General features: G+C 41.6%; 1 protein-coding gene across 1 annotated transcript; it reads right to left on the reverse strand.

The window, feature by feature from the left end:
- Positions 1–4815: 4815 nt before the first annotated feature.
- On the reverse strand, positions 4816–23332 carry LOC306710235 (5-hydroxytryptamine receptor 4; the record flags this gene model as incomplete). The annotated part of the gene is made up of 6 exons (XM_079178653.1): positions 4816–4985; positions 19701–20365; positions 21562–21715; positions 21825–22025; positions 22818–22988; positions 23310–23332. The coding sequence occupies 6 exons, from the start codon at positions 23330–23332 to the stop codon at positions 4892–4894; spliced, it is 1308 nt and encodes a 435-aa protein (XP_079034779.1). The 3' UTR covers positions 4816–4891.
- Positions 23333–24604: the final 1272 nt, after the last annotated feature.

Raw genomic sequence — 24604 nt, forward strand, 5'->3', positions numbered from 1 at the left:
GTCACTCTTTAAAGTTAGTTTTCGTGTGTGGAACAGGCTCACTGTTGCTCCTTGTGGCCACGCACTACAACCGCAGTTCTCACCTACTGTACTGTCAAGTCCCAGTGTTTTTGGTCCTCTGGCCTCAAAGGGCAGTAAATGAGCCCATTACGGCTTGGTATGCCACAATGGGGTGAAGTTGGACAAGTGACACAAAGGTCAGATTTATGCCTTATCAACACGGTATTTTGGGGTGTTACAAGAGAAAAAGACATGAAGGATAAGGGCTAACTGGTTCGTTTGGTAAAAGTATGTGTGGTTTAACTCCCCCATGCACCTCCGGCAATGAGCGGCTCACAGACGCTTCCCTGAGCTTTTCTATGGCAACCGTCCAGAACCGGGCTCAGCTCGGGGTTGCTGCTTTGATGTTGAGGCTGACCTCTTACCTCCACATGGGAAGAGATAAGTGATAAATCCCCAGGAACATTTTTAAATCCTAGCACATTCTTTTTTCAGTGGACATATCTGTTAGAAAAGCAGATTAGGCTGGATTCACACAGGAACAGGACTAATTTCTAGCAGCCCATAGAAGGATACAAAACGTGATTGGTGTCTCATGGGGTTAAGCATATTTTTGCGTTACTTCGCATACTTCCGAAAAATCTTGGGAGCCAAGATGCTTTTAGAAAACCCAGGTCCAGGTCTGGCACTGCTGTGCTATGAGGCAAAGCCTTGAGATCTTCATGCTTTAGACAGTAAGTAAGCCCAGAGAGATTGTGTTGGAGGCAGTGAGTTTTGAGAGGGCTCACAGAATAATGAATTCCTCCTCTGGATTTTCCCTGATTGGTTAATGGCCAGCAGACTGGGGAGGGGGAGGAAGGGGGGGGGGGGGGGGGGGGGGGGGTCAGCACCAATCAACCAGCAAAACAGTGTGAAGATTGTTTTTCAGCGGCAGAGGGAATAATTGGGGATAATCGTGTTTGCTGTTACCAAATAGGCTTCCTGACGAGGGGCTTTGTAATTGCCGCCTGCCGCCGCCAACAGCAATAAAGGATTGGTAAAAATGTGTTTTAGGCCCACACAGAATAATATTAGTCTGTGCTTGATGTTCGTGTTGTCTTACCGAAGCCAGAGCTCAAGATACGATGTGTGTAATTCATCAACAGAAAGGCGTGCAAAGACTAAAATAGTCAAGTCCAGCCGCCTAAAATGGGGAAAAAATGCATTTTCTTAAAATAATCAGTTGACAAGATGTGAGTATTTTCACCATATTTGACTGGTGCTGGGTAGTGGTTCTTAAAATAGAGATTGGGGCCTTACAGGTGGCGGCCAAATGATTTTGGGGTTCATGATAAATAAGTAGTTTTCTCTGTACAAATGTATTAACTTGTGTATTTGTTTTAAGTAATGTTTTTGTAACTTGGGTGAGTACAAAGTCATGATTGAACACCACAGATCTAGACATGTGCATTTAGAGTTTACAAAAAACTCGATCTAACTCTAGAATGTAATCGAACTCAGCTGGTTATTGTCTGGTTTTAGTTGGCATGGACATGATTTAACTTTAAACTTATCTCCATCCTCCGATATTCTTCAAAATAAAAAGAAACCACAAAGTTGCTGCAATCAGTGGGATGAAGCGGCTTTGGATGTTTTTTTATGTGCACACTATTGTTCAACTATTATTCTGACAATAATATCCAAATTCGATATGGGTTAAATATTCATGTAGTTATATATTCTGAATTAGGCTTTATTCTGAATTGAGCATTTCCCTCTGTGCTTTGGACACAAACCAACTAGCCGTTTGCAGCGATGCAAAAGAAAAAGAAAAGCCCACATTTCTGGTCAGGAAGAAGAAAAACTTTTATAACTACTAACTAAACTACTAACTTCTGAAAGACTTTAACATGTTTTGGGCTTTTTTTGCAACGCCTACCTTTTTACCACCGCCGGTTACGTTAATCAGAGTGCAGTATATACAGGGCTGCATGTAAACGGGGATATTAGTGGAATTTACATTTCAACATGAAAGTGACCAGTGAACAGCTTAGTAGGAGTATTGTCTTTTTCGTAATAAGGGGAAAAATTATATATTTTGTGCATGTAAACATCAACGTTTTGGTTTTCTGGTGTTCAGGAACATGACTCTGAATGAAGAATAGGGATGCTCCGTAACTACTGGATGCTTAATTAAAGAAGCAACTGTTTGCTAACACGTTCGCCATACAGATATGTATGGTTTAATCAGCCGCAACTACACTACTCTGTCAACTCTTAATATGACAGTACAATCAAGATCTGGAGAAATTTGCATGGCTTAACAGACTTGCTACATTTGATAGAGCTCATAATAATTTATTTGCACCAAATTGTTGTCAAATTGTCTGTTTATTCATCATCTCCATCACACACAATAAGGATGAAATACAGGGCACAGTGGACTAGTAAAGGTTGTCACTTTGTAACAAGACATTCATTCAGCTCGTCCTCTTTGAAGCTGGACGTTGAGGTTGTGCATTGAAAATGAAAAGGGAAAGATGTTAACCGTTGTTTTCTGAGGCAGAGACGCAGAGAGAAATTGAAATGTAAATGCGATGACAAAGTGTGGGCGGCTGAGTTGGCATCACATCTCTGTGTGTCCATCTCCCAATCATGTTGTGACAGACAGAGAGGGAGAGAGAGTTTAGATAAACCGAGCAGCAAACATTGGAGAGTTAAATCGGGGTTCGAGCCATTTTTGAAGCTGCCTTTGAATAAGATTAAGGAATGTGAATGGGGGACAAACCCACTCTGCAGCTTGATAACAATTCTAGCTGTATTTAGATATTTCAGCCTATAATAACCTCTAGTGGTCAAAAATCACTTAATGCTGCTTTAAAACACAGTTGGACCGCGAGACAACTTAAAGAGGCAGACAAGTCTCTAATTCTTCATTTGAGTAATATTCACCCTGGCCTGAACGCTCTATCATGTCTCGTGAGGAAAATATTCATGTTGCTTCCTGAAATGTTGCAAATTCTCATTTTCAAGGAGAGAACAACAGATAGTGATTGTGCCGAACAACATGAAATAAACCTTTTTTATTTTAAACTTGTTCTCACTTTTTTAAAGACTGTGTGTGAAATGAATGCTTCCTAAAATGCACATAATGTGCCATAAAAACGTTTGAGTTTAGTCAAATGATTATGATGATAATTTCATGTACACCATTCAGTTCCCTCCTAAAAACTACAGTGCCTGCTTTTTTTAGGGAATCAATCAGCCTTTTCTGAAAATGTTCATGTTGTGGGCCAGTCAGCAGAACCCCGCTGACAAATTATAAAGAAGTATACAAAAAAAGCTTCAAATTCAAAATAGGAAAAGGCCCAAATATCAAAATGATAAAATAGATAGTTACTTACTTTAATAATAAATATTGAATGTTATTGAGATACTTGATTTGAGGATCAGAAGTATCCATCTTCTGAATCATTCCTTCTCTTCGGCCTTCCATCAGCTATAGGCTTATGCTTCATATTGAGCCCAACAAGGGAAAGAAACATTCGGTGCGTTAACATACTATATATTAGGTGGACAGGCCACATGTAACATCAGTGAAATCTGAAATACTTCTTCCTGTTTCAAGGTGTCTTCTGCATATAATGCACGGTACACATTATCTGCACTTATATACATTTCATGATGATTCTTACCACATAGTTTTGTTCCTCAGATTCCTGAAACTTTTACTTTTTGAGATACATGTATGGCAGTATATCTGTTTGTATGCTGAATATGTATATGTACTTTCAGTGCTTTTAAAGCATTCTTATTCATTTACAAAACATTAAAGAGTGAATTCCTCTGTCGCTCCTTGCAGTAAACGCTGGCAAATAAACGTTGTCCCTCGCTGCGGTGACGTAGAGCTGCACTACCAACACAACATCACCGCTGGTTGTGGAACGACATGCGACACAATGTGAAACTTTCAGCCAGAGGTAAGTGCAGCGATATTTTATGTGCCGTGAAAGGTTTAGGCAAGTGTTTCATCACGATGGTCAATGATAGAAGTTTTCTATGATGCTGTATTTCATCACAAAACTGCAAGACCGTGAAGTCTGTCATTCCTGTTTTCACATCCTGGGCCTTTGGTGTTTTGTTTACACCTATTTCAAAATAGAATATGAAATGAAAGATAGAAAAACACGTCTACTTTTGACATTACATTCAGCAGTTTCAGAGCGCTTTCAATGCTGGTAAAAGACAAAGAATACAAACTGCTCGACAATAAACTTTAAATCGAATAAGACCCGCAGTCACCTGCGTGACCAGCTGGCAGTGACCTCTGTTATAATTATGGAGGGATGCCATAATAGAGGTTTAAAAGCAGAAGAGGCCTCTAGCTTCACTTATCGTTTTAGCCAGAGTTTGGCATGTAGCCTGCTGTGGTTTCTGAGATCTGTGGTGCCGGACCTCTGACTTCATCTTCACATCCTGTGATCCTGATGTCCGACCGAGAACAACAGTTCTCCGGGTTTTAGAATGAGAACCTGGACAAATATTGGCAATGTTTCAGTCCATGGAACGCAAGTACAACTAGTGCTTTGGTCTGCACCAATATGGTTACATTTTATGTTGTATCTCATTTTGAGCCAGCAAGAGTCAGATCTGACTGTCTGTACTCATCCGATGGCCTGCAATAGTGCCTCTGACCCTGGACAGCATCAACATACATGTAATCATCCAAGTAGTCATCCAATGAGGATTCTGGATCATACAGTGACTATCCAGGTGAGATAATCCCAGTCTCAGTCTCAGGTCAGTTCATAGACAGTTGAGATTACACAGGCCAAGACTTCTTCGTCTCTGAGCGGACTCAAAGGTCCCCCCCCACGTCAGCTGATGCTGTCAGAGCTCTGTCAAGACGTCCTCAATGTGGTCCAAGAGAGTCCTGGGACTCCTGCTCGTTGGCCAGCATCGTGCGCCCGTTGTCGCTGTAGCTCCGATTTGGCAGGAATGACAATCTGAAAAAGAGACAAGAGAGTTCTTCACTGAACTTTACACTACGTCACCCTTCCCGGCTCACGATTACGTGGATTACTCTACACACAAATGATGTGTTAGGTTAAGCTGTAATGTCTCCGATGCCAAGAAATCCATCATCACAAGGACTGGCCACAATGAGAATGAAACTAATACAACAAAAGACAGTCAAAATGTCTGTTTGAAATAATCAAATAAAAAAAAGGTCCGATTGTTATTGTAAGAAAAGGTTATGAGGAAAAGTTAAGGTCAAGGCAGAGTTGCCTCATAAGTCTGCTGGCAGAAATAAGCAGAGCAGAGTTTCTGCGGTAGAGTCAGTGGGAATAGAAGAGGAAGGAGGCATGTGAAATGAGTTAAGAGCCACTGGGAACTACGGTCTACATTCTTCTCAAAGTAGGCAGCAAAGTCCTCCGCCAAGAGGGAGGAAGAGGAGGGAGACAGGGAAAAAAAGTTTAGTTTACAATGGCAAAATGACATTTTAAATAAAAACGTAGCAAAAAGGGAAATATTTTGTGGTTCTGTGTTTGCTGTGTGTGTTCATTGGTCTGTTGACCGAGTTCAAGAAAAACAGAAGCAAAAAGCACTTAAAATCTAAATTGATGTTAGTCCATGATGTTCTGGTGGTTTTACAGCCTTATGCACAAATGGAAACCCTAAACTAGCCCGAAGTGGCAAAAGTCCTTTACTGTGGAGGACTTAGGTAATCTGTCCCTCTGTGTGAAGACCGTATGACCTCATGATCATGGGAAAACTAGAGAACACACGCACGCACACCCACACCCCAACAAGCAAACACACACCTGAACGGAAGTCCCAGTAAATATAGCTGTTATCAGACCATTGACTACAGTGACCACACACACACTCACACTAATGCACACACTCAGTCCCATGTGGAGGCATGTTCAGGGTGAGGAGGCGAAAAGGGGTGGGGGTATAAACAGAAATGTTCTGTAACTTTTACTCCTCTGTTTTCTGGACAGCGAGTGTGTTTACAGTCTAAACACACTCTTGTCTGTCTCCCCGTCACACAGTCGTGGATGAGACTGCCAACAGCCACCAGGGGAAAGATCAGCATCAGATAATACCGAGGAGGAAATTAAGGGAAACAGTCATCCGGATTACAAATAATCATGGAATTAAGAGTCCACAAAAATGTAACCCTGCCCCGTACGTTGCATTGGCAAATTTGTTGTGGAGGAAATGTATACTGCAGCAACATTTTGCTCCAATGGAGGAAGTGTTGCCTGGGGTGGATAGTTGGGTGTAAAAAGCACAAGACTATGTCATCAGAAGCCGTGGTTCACGCCCTGCATCCCGGGTGGGGTTTGGATTAGGAAACTTTAGGTCAGAAAAAAAGAAAATCTGTAGTGAGAAGGTCAACATGATTCAAGATTCAAGTTGGAATAAACTTAAGCTGATTTTACATATTGGACCAAGACCACAAATGTTCCCTTGACCTTTACCGAGAGGTTACTGAGTTGCCAGGAGTGAATCTTTTTGGGAAAACGAGTGGAAGACACTAAATACGAACATTTTACAGATGCGCTCAATAAAAAATATTTTGTTCTTGACTTCAAAAACAAAGTAACACATTCTAATTAGTTGTATATGAATGTAATTTTTAGGAGTTTTAGGAGGGTTGAAAAAAAGGATCATTCTCTGATATCTAGACTGATTGACAGATTAGAAGTTTAAACTTTATTTTCACTTTTGTTTTACGTGTTTGATCAAGTAACATGAACCTGGATATGTCCTGTTTTTCAGAAACACAAAGCTGCTACGGCAATATATTAATCATCTATTTACTGCGTCATTTAACAAGGACAAAGCACATCAACAAACATGATTGAAAATGAGCCCAGAGTTAACCCGAAGGCTGTTTTTCATCTGTGGACAGATGTTAGATAGGCACCCAAAAAAATAATGCAGAATTTGCTTAAATAATTATCCTTCAATAAGTGTCCTTTAGCGGTGTGATGCAGAGCTACTCTCAACTTCCCTCTCTTATCTGGATCAGATTGCACCAGAAGAAGAAGCTCTCTTGCTCCATTAGCATGCAATTTTGAGACGGTCCTTAACTTTAGCTCATCGGTTTTCCGTCTGCTGTCAAGTGTCACACTTTAGTATCTGATCATAATGTAAAAACAACACCTGTGCAAAATCATTTAAGCTTTTTTCCACCCTGAACGACTAGCCAGGTGAAAAATGAGTTAGTGACGATCAACTTCGAGTCTTCGTCGAGTATTGAACTAACTGAAACCTCAGTACACCTCCGTGTTTTTGCATGTTGGCACATCTGCATTATGAAAATGTTCGTGCTGCTCTGGCTGCTAGCAGTTCCTGTTTGCACTGTACAGACATCAATACTGGAGCAAAGAAAATCTAAACCTGACAATTATCAGCCAAGATCTTAAGTTGTAAGGACGTTTATAAGAGTGAATTCAAAGTCAACAACAAGCGTCTGACAGCAACAGCTGTCCCTACTGCCTGGAGGAAGATTAGAATTTTACTGAGTTTATTTTAATGAAATTGTCACAAAGAAATCCTCAAATACACCCTCCTGTAATTTTATTTTTTCATTTAATGAGGCATAACAAAACCCTGCTTATCCCTGAGATCTGACCCTGCACGCCATTGTGTGAAGACCGGATGCAGCGTCTTATTAGGGATGAAGCTCAAAGCCACATTAACTCAGTCATAGAACAAATTCATGCTTACATTTGGCATCATAGAGTTCATGCTTTCCTTCACATCTGGGGGGCATTTTGGATTCAATTTCATCCTTCAGCTTAAGATTGACTCACATTTAAATTCATAAGTACAGTTTGACCAAAACACTAATGTGCGGTTCATAGAGCAAAGCTGTTGTTTATACTTCTGATCACCACAAATTACACTCAGTTGAGACGCAGGTCACTTTGTGGATCCTTAAATCTCATCCGTATGGCCCGAAGCAGATGTTTTGACTACGTGTCAGATTAACTTCTCGTGGTTTAATATATACATATATATACACATTTAATAAATGAGTCCCATACAGTGCACATATCTTACCTCCGGCGTTCAGTATAGCAGCTTTTAACCACGAGAAGTGCAATTTCTAAGTTTTATCTGTAGCATTAAAACAAAATTGAATAGCCCCTCATAACAGATCATTGCCAGAGTTAGAAAAAATGGGGGGAAAGAGAGTATTGGAGTTTTCCCACATGTTAAATCCAATCGTATAACATCATTCTGTCCACAGATAGTTTAGTGGTCAACTCCCAGCAGAGCTTTCCCTCATGTGTCTCCTCCAATCTGTCTTGCTTTCTGTCTGGCTTTTTACTGTCCAATTTGGAGAAAAAGGGAAAAGGTGAGAAGGATTTATCTTGCAATACCTGTGCAGTTTGGTCATTTTCCATCATTTCCTTCAGTTTGATGGCTGTGAATTGTTTTGTGAGGTTGTGTCAGCTGCCATTTATGATAAAAGTAAAACAAACTTGTCGGGAACAGCGAAGTCTCCCTCCTGGTCAGAAGGAGAGAAAGGAGAAATGAACTTCTCTCATGGGAATTGACAAATATGTTTCTGTTTCTACTCTCGACACGATAAGCAGCAGCGGCGAGGAAAGCAGAGCTGTTCCAAACCCTTGTTTGTGTTAGATATTCATGACATGAAACCCCATTTTTGTCACTATTTATAGTCTGCAACTAATGTATTTACATTTAGTAATAACCTCTTCAGATCGCAGTTTTCATTGCGGTTAAGTGGTGGAGTCCGCCACGTCCGCACTGGATTTAAATTGCCTTCACTCACTCACGAGATTCCCAGGCTATGATGCAGTGTGTAATCCAGCCCTTACTGTTTTTTCTTTGATCTCATAGATATCAGCTTCACTGTTAACTCTCCCACAGAAGTGTCAAAGTTGAATTATAGGTCTGGTGTGTTGGATTTAGGGGGATACTTGGTAGAGACGGAATATGATATTAATAGTTTTATAAACTCTGCCATGTTGCACCGCCATATACTGCTGTTGCCCAGAATAGGAAAAAGGAAAACACTGGCTCTAGATAGGACCATTTGCGTCAGTCATCGTAGTTCTCCTACACGCTTGGCACATGGGAGAAGTTTCAGTTGGTCGCCATCTGCAAACTCACCACTAGATGTCGCTAAATCCTACACACTGGACCTTTAAGTTACTGCTAATGCAAACCCATCATTTCATGTTATTGCTGCTTCACATTAAAAGCATTGAGCCGGCTCTCATTGTGAAGCAGCCGCACTAAACGCAATGTTTTGTATTTGTCACTAAGCTTTAACTTTAGCATTATCCGCAACTATTCTTGAAAAACAAGACATGGTCATTTTAGTCATTTCTGAGACTGGAACATTTAAGAAAACATATTGCATGCAGGTAGTGATACAGTGAAGTTGAGAAAAATGTAACTCAAATCTCCTGTACTGTCAATGCTATCCAATGACTTTAAGGACAATTTATTACAATTTCTTCAATGCACACACTCGAGATCTTTCACTGGAAACATGCCTGAGTTCCTGAGAGGCAGCACTCAGAAAAAAGGCCAAGTTTAAAACAGCCGAGTACAGGTCATGTATTCAACTTACTGTTCATAATTGCATCTGGCGCCTACGTGCTGCCAGATTTGCAGTTATCCGTCAGTTAGTTTAATATGTGGCAAAATTCCAGCCTGACAAATTGAAACAGTAGATCAAAACACACATCAAAAAGCTCCATGCTTGGGAAAACACCGTGAGAAAGGAGGGAATTCAGACTCCTTGAACTGATTTGTACGGGGATTTTTAGCTCTTTTCAGGGAAAGAGAGGATTTTAACTGACAGCAGGCATTTCAGATGAGGTTTTTGAAACTTTAGTTTTTGTTTACACAGTCTTTTGTGCATGTTGGCCCTTTCCTCTCCAGCCTGTGTATTGTCCTCAGTCTCTTTTGCTTCAGACTGTTGATGATTTTTTCTGTGTAAATGTACTGCTTCTGTTATGATCTGTTGATTTAACAAACAAATAATATTCTTTTAAAAAATTTTTTTTTTAGCAATATATTAGTTTTTTTATGAGAACCACATTTTGTTTCTAATTGTGTCAAAGCTGCACTCAGTACCATGTCCTTGTATAGTATTCATACATGCTTCAAGACTATATAGAAAGCTGGAATGTCACAAAACAACAAGGCTGTCCTGTCATATGATCTGTACCCGTGACCTTAAGACGGATCGACACGAGATACAGGAGAGGTTTGTGTTCCTTTAATTTAGCGCTAATATCTTTCGGGGACATTAAATAATCAAATTTCACTCTTATCTCCTCGTTTTGGAGGGTTGAGGTAGCGAGGACGGAGCGCTGATGGGGAAGGAAGATAAGGTGCGTTTTTCCCACAGGAAAGCTGAGGATATTACTGGAGGAGCTAGTTTTGCTCGTTCTAAGCAAACTACTCATTTCCACCATTGAGATACTTTTCCCGTGTTTTAATTACAAACGGAGAACATTTACAAAAGCAAGAAGGAATATTGTACTTTGGAAAACTTCAGGGTGAACACATGCTATCACTGACAAACTGATAAATGCCCAAATGCTTGAAAACAACAACCTTCTGCCTTTACACACACTTGTCCACGCACACATAAATAGAACGACGTGCACGGACTGAAGCATTGCTTAGACAGCTCCGGCACTCGAGGGACGTTCGTCGGCTAATTGGCAGCGTGAATTCATGAAGACACCCTGGAATCTGGGCCAGTTAGGACTCCAGTACGACAGGTACTGTATGTCGGACGGGTCAGCTGGGAATCGAAATCCACGTTTGCTGGAACTAGTTTTAAAATGTTGAAGCACCTGAACGGTGTTGAGCCGGAACAGGAAGCAGAACCACTCAGCTCTGATATATGAGCTTCTTCCCGTGGTAATGGAGAGGACGTGTTAGATTGTGGACACTCAGCCTTATTAATTATACATCAAAGGCTTTTAGAGACCCAGATTTATCTACACACTTCTATAAACAATGTCACTTCCTCCCTCCTTCCTGAAATGAGTTTTTCTCCCTGTGGTCAATGCACAAGAGCTCATCTTCTCCTCTCATCCAGGCCCACCTCGCTTCTAGAGACGTTTTTTTGTACCAAAACTTCGACTCCCTCTTCCTGAGATCAAACGGAATGAAAACATTGAGGGACACAACAGACCATCAGCTCATAAATAGACAGTGTACTAAAACAAATCCCAAACTCTGGATCGGCCGAGCATTCACGCAGTACACAAACACACGAAACAAAAAAAATCCAAACATAAAAGGATAAAATTCATTCCTCCTCTAACATCAAGTCCGAGACGCTCAGCTGGAGTGTCTTTGCTTCTCAGAAAATGTAAATGACTGACCACACAGGGAAAAATGTGCATGCATGTGTTGAATTCTGAGCTCTAGGATCGCTACACTGACAGCGATACTTTAGCATTGAATCCACACTGGTGTCCTGCAGCCCCTTCATGAGCATGATCTGGGTTTCTAGGACAGAAAAATCCTCTGTGTTTCATGTTTCTGCTATTTTGCTGTGGAGGATACAGTGGCAGCCATTCTGAACGAAGACATATTTACATGCAGTGACCCGACGCCATCTCCCAACAGATCTCACAAGAAATAACAACACCCTCATTTCTATTAGCGTCTTACTGGCAAGTGTTTTATGTTGACTCTCTGATTTGGTCACTCAGGGTAAATAGAGCGTCCTTTCCTCTAAATCTGAATCTCAGTATCTACAGCTAATCTTTCAGTTATGTCATACTATGCTGAACGATTCTAAAACAGGAGAAAAACCCTAATTATAATCTCATGAAAGGAGAACAAAAAAGAGGATATATAAAAACATTTAAATCGTACTTTGTAGGGTTATGCAGCTCACCGGACTGAGATCGGTCTATTTGTTAAGCGTGGTTCTTCAATACACTGATGCGATACTGTGCTGTCTCTGTGCGTCTGTGCAGACTCCCTTCATATAGCAAGCACTGGCTTAAAGGAAAACAAAGGAAATCCCCACCGTTCTTCAAACAGAGCTTGTTTTGTTAGAGACAAAATGCAAATTATTTGATCTGATGGGAGTTTTGGACCTGACCCCCCCCCCCCCCATCCCACTGAAGTTAACCCACCTCACTTCCTGCTCAGAGATGGACCTGATAGTGAGACGTTGCTTCTCTTTTAGACACTTTATGTCTGCGTGTTTGCAAAAGATAATTTGTATCTTATTTGCATTTTTTAACAATATGTCCTATTCGTTGGGTGAAATTTTGCCAAATCGTTAAACCTAACCTTATCTTGTGACTCATGCAAATGTTGTATTGTTTTGGATGAACTTCTCAAAGCTTGTCCCGGTGCTTTGGTACTTTTTTCTTTTTCTTTTCCACCATCAAATACAAGCTGTATATATGCCCTCACCTGAACTAGTTTCCAAAGTTTTTTACGAGGAAATCGATTTGCTTTGCACGGTTCTTTATGTGTTAGTCAGAACAAAGGTGGCTGTGCTGCTGTGCTGCTACATTTGACGCATTGAGCTACTGCTGTTACTCATCACTTCCTGTGTTTGCTTCACAATCAATCAATATGAATACCCTAACCCTATCGCTATACATCCACATACAGACACACAGCTGTCTGACCCTGAGGTTCTCCCAAAGATATAAGCAACAAAATAGCAGGAAGGAACATGGGATTCACTCCAACTACAGGAAGTAACCTCAAAACACAAGGGATTATGGGTAGCAGAAGATGGATGCAATGTGTGATTAGCAGCAGGTGCTCATGCGTGGAAAATTTGAGCAGAAATCAAAATGATTTGTTGCGACACATTTGTTTTTCGAACCTGGCAGGACGTAAATCAACTGCTTGTGAGTCATGTGATCATTGCCAACAAGTTCTAGTCTGCTCAACATGAGGCCGTCAGCACCCAAAGCAACCAAACACAACCAAATGCAACAAAGCTGACATTTCCAGAGCCACTTGGACTGTTCGCAGGTGTGATCACACCCGTGTACTCATCATCATACGGTAGTTCTCTTTCCTCGCGTTGTTGATGACATCGGACGGAAAAAATGAATGGAACATCGGCATTTGCAGAGATAACACTGAGGGACTGAGTGTGCTCACAGAACGATGGGAAACCGCGATAGCGTAAGCCCCATCAGAAGCCTGGCAAGAGATCTGATGCAAAGTTCTCTCACAAAGTCTCAATGTGCTGAAACGAAGTTAGGATTCATTTTCCTGCTCCGTGTTGTTTTTAGCAGAATCTCTGTGTCAGGCAGACAGTCAGGTGAGGTGAAGACCCACAGTTCCTCTCAGCTCTATGGAGCATTTTAGCATCTTTCAGCTATTTGTTTTGGTTTTTTGGGGCCTGCAGTTCTCTTGTTTTGGTTCACTCTCACAACTCTCATAGTGTTTGTTTTTTTTGGGGTAATATTTTAGCAAAAAAAAAGCTCTGATTAATCCACTTTACACTGCCTGTCCAGAACCAAATGGAAGACAGACACAATAAGCGAATAAGTTAGTTAGTAGAGACCAAAACCAGAGCTAAAAGTGTTGTTTTTTTTACTTCGGACATTGACTTAGCAGGTAAGGTTAGCAGGTGTTGCTACTGACATCAACAATGACATTTGCTTTAGAGCAGGATCCTGAAACTCAATCAGCTAAATGGGATTCAGCCATCATTCATTTCCTCATTTACACATGTGCTTTTCCTACTCAACAAGTCTCCCATGACAAAAGGCCTGTTGTAAATGCGCTTAATCCTTTACTGTTCTATGCAACACAGTATCTGATAGCACAAAGAGATAATAGCTGAATACATATTGTTGTTTGTTATTGTTTCTATTCTACTGTATTTACATTTGCCTTAAGTATAAAGGCTAACTCAATGTGGAGCGGAATCTGTGTTTCAAATCAGTGCACTAACACGATCATTTTTAAAGAAAGAACAAGTCTGTTGTCCCTCACAGATGTGCCCAGGTGGGTTCATTCTACTGTCCAATTTGTCACCAGGGAAACCATGTTTCTGTTATAGAGAGCAATGCCATGAGACCGAGGGAGAGATTCAATTAGAATCACAGATGAGTTCAGAACATCCAAACCGAGTCTAAAACTGAGGAGGAAGAGAAACGACAGCAGCTGATGCAATCAGGACACCAACAACTTTTATTATGTTGCTTATTTTTTATCATTTAAATGTGAATTCTTCCCATTTGACTCTCTCACTTTCTTTTGTTGTAGTATAAAATATGACGATAAACAGTAATTCCTTTTTTTCAGCGCTCGAGATGAGAGGCAGGGACGAAAAAGTCTTCTGGGTAAGAAAAAAGAGAGGAGCAGCTGGGGGATTTGGGGTTTCAATCAAACAGTAATAAATCATATAAGCCTCATAATAAATCACAGACTGGAGTGTTAACACTTCCCCGGCCTGTCTGTCTAAACTAAGTGTCTGTGGTCGACACAACATGCTCAAAACATGGGCTGCAGCACTGTACAATAAAGAGCAGTTCTAAAAAAAAGGGGCTTTGTTTTTTAATGATTTTGACATTGCATGGCTCTGGCATTCTGGGAAAAGCAAGATTGCACTCTCCTGCTGACGTGAAGGATAAACCATGTGAGAGCAACAGTTGATTATCCATTTATTAACAAATGAACTTTCATGAAATTTCAGTGTTTCAACAGCTATTTTACGTTGCATTTTTGCACCCATTGCTCATTTGTCTTCTTTCCTGCTGCGCTTCACTTCCATATATGGAGCTGAATGCTTTAGCTTATTATAATAATCAAAACAAGAAGGATCAGGACGGACGGGTAAACGGCATTGATAGAGCATGGCGGCAGGGCCTTGACCCAAACGAGTGATCTTACTCGTCATCTCCCTCATGAACCTTCGCTCCAGTGAGATTACGAGCTCTGCTGTTTTGAAATGGCTAAACAGCTGCGCTTTGCTTTGGCATTAACTGGCAGATAGTTGAACCACATAACAATCACACTGATTGTACAGGACTGATAACACTGCATTTGTGGAATTCAACAGGACTTGAGATCTCCACGCAGAGCCGAAGGTGAACTCAGGACGGATCACACTGACGTTGATTAACTGTAACAGGAAGAGTTGGACATTTTGAGTTGTAGCTTGTTATTTTTCTCACCAGACACTTGACACTCAAGGGGAAAATGTTTTTTTTTACATAATATCCCTTCCTGGCTTCCCTACTTTGTTATATAGCACTAAAAGGTGCTTGTGTCCAGGTTTGCCTCTAATAGCAAGGCAGCTCATTTATTATCTGGGGTCTGATTTGTGCACATTAAGAGACTGTATCAACCTCTCATTTTACACCTTTCACTCTTGTTTGAATCACTCCCGTGCTTGTATTTTTGAGTTGAAGCTCACACATTCAGCCCACTCTGTTTTAGGTACCGATGTCAGCTGCTCTGAAGGAGGTAAGATGACGGAGCCGAGAGAGTCACGGAGAATCTACAGAAGAGAAGTGAGATTAAACTTGTTTCAGAAGATGACCACAAGATCTTCAACATGTTCAACAACAGTAAGCTGTACCTCTGAGGAGGACTCACAGAATTCCTAAAATGTCAGCGTGTAGTAACGGGGAGAGCCCTGTGTTGTGAGAGTAGCAAATCTGCCCACAACATGTTTGATCTTTCAGAACTTTGAGTTGAAAAAGTTGAGTTCCAATTTATTGCTGTGACATCACCCTTTGGTTTGTGGACTATATACGGTTTTACATACGGACCAAAGATGTTACAATTAACTTTCATGGACAGGAAAAACACGGACAAATCGGACAACGTTGTGGTAACGACCTGTCAATCACACAGCAGCCAGGCCCTAAAGCATCCCCTGCTTTATATTCTACTTTACTCTAAATGGGACCATAATTTACCAACTGAGCATCATGCTGTATCGAAGAAGGCTTGAAAGTAGCGATTGAGACCATAAACTGATGTTTACAATGTTTGCTGAGGTAATAAATCGAGTGAGAAGTAGGGTCATTTTCTCATAAATTGAACAAAGACTAAAACACTGTAAAAGGAAGTTGTACACTATCTTCTGGAGCAACACAAGGCCTCTGGGCGATAATGCAACGATATTTACTCAACAGCGTTGACCTGCTTCAGATGGTCTCAAAGTCTTTTCTACTTTCTCTACTGGGCACACCACAAAGTCTTTGTGATGACTCTAAACACAAGCAAGTGTCTACTATCCACTGCTGGAGCATAGTGTTGATGGTGAGTGTCCGACAGCGTGCGTTTGTTGTTCGGACCACTCAGGAAAACGGCCTCAAGATTTCCACAGCGGAAAACGGCAACGCTGCTTCTTCCATGAAGAGCAGGAATGCAGAGAAGCCAGAATTGACACATTCTTTACTAAAAAAAACATTTTCAAATTAGATGATGTCAGACGTCAATGAGATTCATCTAAAACTATAGGAACTAGAGAGCTTTGTATTCATATACAGTACATCTTATAGGACTATACTGGTCACTGTTTCCCAAATTATTGTCAAGTTGTGTGTTGAGTTTCTTCCCTGTAGGCAGTAACTGTTCATTTTCATTCAAATCAACTTGCAGAGACGTGAAACTTGGTGACTGCATGGCTAAAAGTGACCAAAGTGACCGAGAAACAAATGTTATTTATCTGTGACCAGACCTCAGTAGAAACTAGAAGACTATTGCTGACCACGGAATGAAGTGGACAAACAACTGTTTTATAAGATGCAGGAAGGCTGCTCGCAGTCTTTGAAGATGAATGGTGGTCTTTACAGAACAAATCTGCCTTTTATGGGTCCAAAGTCTTACAAACTGACAGATTGTTGTCAAGTGTGTGCAAGAGCGCATTCACACAGGAATAAATAAAAAGGCAGAAGACAGATTTTGTATTAAACTGTACTACAGAGAAACACCCACACGGACACACACACACACACACACACACACAATCCACACACAGACTGAGCCTAAACACCCTGGAGCTCACAGACAAAATGACTCGTCAGGATCCCTCCAGTAATTTCCCTTTCCAGTGTCCCGTTGGCTGTAATCTGATTGTCTGAGTCTGTTTTCTGTCCGAGACAGATTTTAAGAGAGGACATCTGATTGGAGTTAAAACTGTTTGCCTTTTTTGTTTCCGACACACGCCGGCAGAAAGCCTCAAAAACGCACACAGACACGCCGGAAACACACATTACAACAAAAACCACTGTGACTGGAGCAGAGGCATAAGGTCACCAAGCTTCCTCTCTAAAAGAAAAAAAACTGCACTTGTGTGCACGAAGCATTGCATGTGTGTGTTTTTGCATGCACGGTTTTTAAATTTTCAGAATGTCTCTCTCGTTTGACATCAATTTGTCAGCTGTGTGTGTGTGTGTGTGTGTGTGTGTGACTGCGCGTTTGTGTGTGTAAGTGCGTATGCCTCTTTTTCTCTCCAGCAGTAAAGTACTTGTGTTAAAGTTAAACAGTGCAGACACAAGCAGGTCGCCTCCTCCATCATCCCCACTAGAAGGGGAGCACAAACACAGACGTCAACTAAATCACCACCATCAACGGCAACAGAAAGAAACGCTGTAAAAGTCAAAGAATGTTGGACTATCGTTGTGTTATCATTCGTTATCATTCAATTAAAGATTGCGATCGGCGAAATAAGACAAATTTAGGAAAAGTGTAATCTGTCCTCCTTGAAGTTCAACACCTCAGAGACTCTAAGCTCAAGAGAACTCTACAGCGCTGTGACAAACGACTTGAGATGACTCACATTATTTAAAGCAACATGGGGTTTACTTTCAGGACGGCAAGCATTTTATTTAGGTGTCAGTTTTACACACTGAGGAGTTTATTAAAGCAATAAATACAATACAAAGGCAATACAGTTTAAAGTCAGTGCTTTGTCCAATTTGGTGCAATTTGCACACGTGATACATTAAATATTAAAAAGAAACTTTAAATAAACTAGCGTTAGTGTTCTGTTCAGGGTTCTGCAGACTGATGCTGCGAATCATTGCAAATTAGAAGTCGATAATTCCAAGTCAGTTCCGACTTCTGATCTAAATGCATCTTACGGCATCTGCTCGGGAAAACATGGACGCCTGCAGCAAAGCGGTGCTTCTGAAGCTGAGATATTTGCCATACAGACATCACTTCACTGCAGGCGCCCATGTTTTCCCGAGCAGATGCACTGGGACGCATTTAGATCGGAAGTTGCTGACTTGGAATTAACCCACTTCCATTTACAGAGGCTGGATGGATCTTGCCAGAGTTTCCGACCCTTCCATTGCACTTTTCCATGTCGGAGTGAAAGGGTTTTAGCATGACCCCAGCATGTGGTCTGATAGTGAAATTGCTACTACTGCTGCTGGTTTATAACTTCACAAGCTACATGCTGTTGTTACTGTCTGTGCTGGCTTATTACTCCATCCACCTCCCCAGCTTATACTGTTCCAGTTCCTTATTGCTGTACAGGCTTATAAGTTAAGATAAGTTAAATCTATGTACACAAAATACAGCATGTGTGCTGTATACATTTCCTGATGGGACACGATAGAAAGAAAAGCATATTTGACACAGCTCGTGAGCAGATCTTATTTCTATAATATGAGTACACACTATGCTCCAAAATTGAATGACTCGACTATTAAAGTAATTTACCACAAGTCTGATTCCTGGACAGTTTTCCTTTCTTGTCCTGGTAAAATGTTCCATCTGCAGAGCAACACAGCTGCTTTGGCCATGAACATGTATTTATAGAAAAGGCACAGCCTGTTCAGCTCTATTATTTACACATTAAAGTATGACACATGGCCTAAATGAGAAATGATGACTTAATTCAAATAAGACGATGCCTTGTGTCCAAGCCATGGTATGGTGTCTCGCTGCTGGTTTTGATGCACCACCAATGATTGAACCAACCTATGATCCATAGGATGTAGACTGAAGCTAAATTTGTCTGTCTACCTGTCTGTCTTTCTGGGTGTTCTTCGAATATCTCGAGAACCGCTCATCCGATCTACTTCACAGTCGGTGACTGTTTTTCTGTGGACCCCGTGGAGTGCTCCCTCGAATTTAGTACAATTTGGACGTGCAACGTGTTAAATACGAATAGACTTTGAATAAATTAGTGAACAGCACTTTTTGTAGAAGCAGGGGCGAAGCTTCTCGACTTCGCGGATATGAACATGTCATCTGTAGAGGGGGGGCTCTACAGGTCGTTGGCTGCAGTTAACTTTTGCTGCTAGATGTTGGGTATACTAATATTACAACCGGACTCTTCTTCACTTCCCGGCAGCATGTCTGGGGCGGGGAGCCAAGCAATTGGCCCGCTCCCAACGCACACATGCTCCAAACGGGCACAGTGTTGCTAATATTAGATGGGTGGTGACAAATAGATTGCCAAAGGAACAAATAACAGTCCAATTTGTCATTCTCTTTACAATTTTACAGTGAAGTGCATCAAAAACATACGAATGTAGAAAGAAAACTGACTTTCCAACAGCCCACTGGCGCTCAGTCCACAGTAAACGCACATTCGTCTCTCTTTGCAAGAGAAGACAAATGGACCTGGTTCCTGAGGTCCTGATTTTTTCTTTGATGGGACTTTTAACACGGAGCACAGCAAGACAACACAAATATTCACGAAGACAGGTGTAGGCGTGCCTTTACCGTGTGTTTACCTCAGTGCCATAGACGTCCCGTTGACCGACGCAGCCGAGTACGCTCTTTGGGTGTGTCCATAGGAGCAGCTCCCCTGCCGCGCATACCGCTCATCCCCACAGCAGAGAATCACCAGAAACGCCCTCCGAAACGCCCGGTTCAGAAAGGCGTACAGGAAAGGGTTCAACCCTGAATTAATGTACCCGAGCCACAGCCAGGCTGTCCACAGCTGCCAGGGCACTGAGTAATGGATGAAGGGGTCCACCACATTGGTGATGAAGAATGGCGCCCAGCATAGACAGAAACAACCCATTATAACCGCCAGCGTCTTTGCCGCCTTAGTCTCAATGCGCATGCGGCTGTTCGCTATGGGACCGTGCTCCGAGGAGGAGGAGCCCGTTGTTGTCCTAAGGCGGTAGTGCTCCGACGGATCTGAGGAAGTGGAGGACCTCACGGTGACAACTGGAGTCGTCCCAGTGACGGGAGCAGAGCCGGCCCGCTGCAGTGTCTCGATCTGCCGCACATGGGTCATGGCGGTGACGTAGATCCGCTGGTAGGCCAGGACCATGAGAGCCAACGGGACGTAGAAGGCCACTGTGGAGCAGATCAGGGCATACGGGCGGTTGACCAGAAACACACAGCTGGTGTCGTTGGAGCCTCCTGCCAAGGAGCGCCTCTCCTCAATCTGGAGAGGAGACGAAACACGGACACAAAAATAACAAATCATTTGTAAAATTTAACAAAACTTTATTTTTTTTGTTTGTGTATGTATGAAACAAACAAGATAATTGATAAGGTGTTAAAGGTAGAAGTATTTTTGAACTTTGAGGAAGGCTAACTACTAAGCTAAGCCTTAAAATCCTAACCTAGGAACATTTAAAAGGTATCTTTCACAGAATACACATATTGAGTAATTCTGGTTTCAAAGGTTTCAAAGCTAAGATAGAGACGAGACTCCTTAGTTTCATATCACCATGCCACCAGGAGTGCAGAGTCTTATTCTGTCTTTGGTGGAAATGGAGCAGAGACAGTTCACCCCAAAGATGACATACTTTACAGTATCGTTTAACTTGTGTCACAATTATTAAATCAGTTCCTGTGGCTTCGTGACAGCTAGAGTGAGATGAAGTTACAATTTCAAACAATTCCCTTTTTGGGCAGAACAAGAGTGCAATGGAAATTTCCTGAATTTTTTGAGAGAAAGACAAGCGGCCAAAGAGGAAAAATGTACACACAACAGATAAAAACAAACCACTAAAACCTGGCCTAAATGCGCAGACATAAGTCACAGCAAGTCCTATGCAATTTTGTCCGTGACATATGACTTCAAGCCATCCAGCCAGCTCTTAAAAACAAAAGATTGTTCTTTGGACGCTGCCAGACTGAAAGACAGAGAAAAAGAGCAGAGTATTTCATTAACTCTGGCTGAATAAATTCATCTATCCTCGTCTGCCTCTGGGAGTCCTGCAGCTCATTTCAAGGCAGCTCTGAAATAACCTCACGCCAAAACATATCCAAAGCAGCAGGAAATGCTTGTTGAAGTGCTGTCTTTGCTCGCAGCAAGAGAGCCTCCACAGGGACTGGAATTGTTTTGTGATCACTGCATTAGCGTGTCATTGTTCCAGGGATTGGAAACGTTATTAGAAACAGAGAATATTAGGTTGGAAAGGTATGCTGCATCTGCCCTCACAGAAAGAACATCTCTCTCTTTAGGCATTTGAGGGAGGTATGTGAACTGTTAAGTGTGATACTTTGTTAAAATAAACAGTATATTTTGTTTATGCGGGGCTGTAATAAAATTGTAATACAAATAATAATGTAGCCAGCAGTTGCTTTTGAGCCCCCGTTTTGATTTTCAATCTCAGCCGGCTGAGGACTCACAATGTCCTCGATGCCGATGGCGTTCCAGCTTTGCATGATGGGTAGAAAGGAGATGAAAGTGGGGATGAGCCAGCAGCCACTGAGCATCACTGCCACTCTGACCGGGGTCATCTTGTGTCTGTAGACCAGCGGCTGGCAGCAGATAGCGTAATACCTGGAGTAAAACACACACACACACACACACACAACAAACATGATGTACACGAAAGCCAACGAATGAGGTTCGAATCCCCCTCGTTCGTCTCTCGTGCACACACACAAACCTGTCCAGCGCTATGCAGCAGAGGTGCAGTATGGACGCTGTGGTCAACAGGACGTCCAGGGACGTTCGGACCAGACAGAAGATCTCTCCGTACCGCCACTCTCCGGTGGTCAGCTCGATCGCGGCAAAGGGCATCACCAGCACTGCAACCAGCAAGTCGGCGAATGCCAGCGACACAATGAAGTAGTTAGTCTTCTTCTTTCTGAGAAGAAAGCAGGGGAAAAAAGACCGCATCGAAAAATCAGTGGAAGTTCATGGTGTACTATATATGTTGTACTGTGCCATCATGTCTCCCATGACTGTAATAAGCTCTAACCTTTAAAGGTGCTTCCTTTTCAGTTTGCCAGCTGTCAGTGTGACTTTTCAGAAATATGAAGCGACTGGCAAGTGTCCTGTTTTCCATGTTTTAAATGAAGCCTGCCCGATGTGGGTTCGTAGGATTGAGGATTTCTTTTTGAATTAAATGCCTTTTCAAAACTTTTCATGTATAGATCAAAAACATTAGTATAGGCTTGTAGTTTGACTTAGATTTTAGGCAAGTCGTGAAATGTCACTGGTAGGCTACCAATCTCGATTTTTCAGGAAAGGATCTCTGTAATGCGAGTGCTTTGACATTTGATGGGTTCGTTCCAAACCATGTGTCATTTTACAAAAAACGTTTCCCCAGAATGCATTACACGATACATGTGTGTTTTCAGTACAAACAGCACGAAACAAATGCCCTGGCTTTGTCTCTTTGTTTGTGTTGCTTGTCTCATTAAAGTCACATCTGACTTCAACATCAAACGTGTTTTGTACACCACAACATTTTAGGTGAATTTCGTGGCAGTGAACACTTTATTTTTTGTTGAGGTAACAGGGAAAACCTTAAAGTGTGTGTTTTGTATGGATTCTGCTGGCTGCAAGTAGACCCTTCTCATTTCACCGGTGCTTTAACGCCAAGATGGGACCACTGTTACTGCTTCCAGTATTTCAAAAATGACAGCAGGCTCACCTTAGATATCTATCCTTGCAGAGTGCCACCATGACCAGCAGGTTGCCAAACACTGTCATGATGATAATAATGGAGAGAAAGATGGTCAGAACAATCGTCTCCAGCAAGCTCAGGAATTCCTGCTGCTGTTGCTGTTGTTCTTGTCCTCTGTTTATTATGTCATCCAACAAACTGCAAAAATAAAAACACATTTAAATAAAAAACTCCTCATATATCAGATTATTTAGGGTAGATTATATTAATAGTATTGATAGTAGATAAAAAGAGAGGAAACAAGATAGCGAGAGAGGGGGAGAACGAAATGCCAGGGATGTTGCAAAATTAATTTTATGTTTAGACTGAGATTAAATACAAAGCAATAATAATGAAATTAAACTGGTTTATTTTTTTGTAATTTGTAAACTGGCTAACTATAGTATATATATATATATATATATATATATATATATATATTAAAAAAAAAATTCTTTGTGTAACAAATTTATGACTTACTGTCGAGGTGATGTTGTGGCCATCACTGGTCATCTGCATTGAGGTCAGCAGTGGGTAGTCCTCATCACCCCATGCCTTGGCCCTGTTGACACACACACACACACACACACACACACACACACTTGCGGTGAGTCTGCAATCTAGTAGCCAGCTTGCGTGTACAGACAGATTTCTTTTTGTTTGACCATCTTGATGAAAATGATTATATTTGAACCCCAAATAAGAAACTGGATTACTGCTTGAGAGCGTGTAGTATTTAGAAGACAAATAGGCTGCAACAGACCGCAGCTGTCTCTGCCAGATTCCATCAGCATGTTAGTTTGTCTTTGTAATGCAACAATAATACCATGCTTTAGTTAGTACCACAGGGGAAATTCTCCTTTCTTACTCCCCTGTCAAGGGAGGTCAAAGGTCAGCTCCAGAACAACTCCTCTGGGACTAGCGGGGATTCGGCAGATCTTGGTTCCCCCTATTGAGGGACAAACTGCCTGACCCTGTAGGCAACATATTGATTTTAGGAACAACAGCCCGAGGTATTGAGATGAGATTCACTTTACAAAGAGAGACGTTAAAGCATTGACTCTGGGTCATTATCGACCAGCACCCTGTATGCCTCTCTTTGTTTCTGTCAAATCAATAACTTCTGATCCAGATCAGTAGACAGCTTCTTATGTTTTGGCTTGGATGATTACAGCTCTCTGAGTAAGTCCAAGGACATCAGTGGACACTCCAGAAATCAACCCAAAAAGAACAGAGCCAGATGTTTCTGACATTTTAGCTTTCTCCCTCATGTGAGATGTGGCTAAAATGATTTACGTGAATATTATTATTATAATTGATGTCTTTGTCAAGTAAATTTTGATCTCATTGTCGACTCTGCGTGGACTGACTGCTGTTTGTGTCTATATTCACAGCACACAGTGCCAGCCAGGGTCCTTGAAAGTAAAGCTAATGAGGAAGTGACTTCAACTTGCATTCTTTCCGATAGCCATCAGGGGCGAGTCCTCTGGTTGCAAAAAGAAGTCAGATTGTACAAGAGAAAATTACCCTACTTCTCACTTAATTTATTGATTTATTAACTATTACGATTGTCAGTGTGTTTGACGGTATTTTGTCATAAAATAAAGTACTTGACAAATACACATTTTGACCTTTATGGTGGCGCTAGAAGAAAAGTCAGAGGATTAACAACATTATTTGAATTTATTTTTAATTTTGTGTTAAAGTGGTGGCCCGTCCGATACACTTAGTTGCTGCTAGCACGGCTAAAAATGTATTTATCATAAAATATAAAG

The sequence above is a fragment of the Pholis gunnellus genome (genome assembly GCF_910591455.1).
Source record: "Pholis gunnellus genome assembly, chromosome: 18".
NCBI classification, from domain to species: Eukaryota; Metazoa; Chordata; class Actinopteri; order Perciformes; family Pholidae; genus Pholis; species Pholis gunnellus.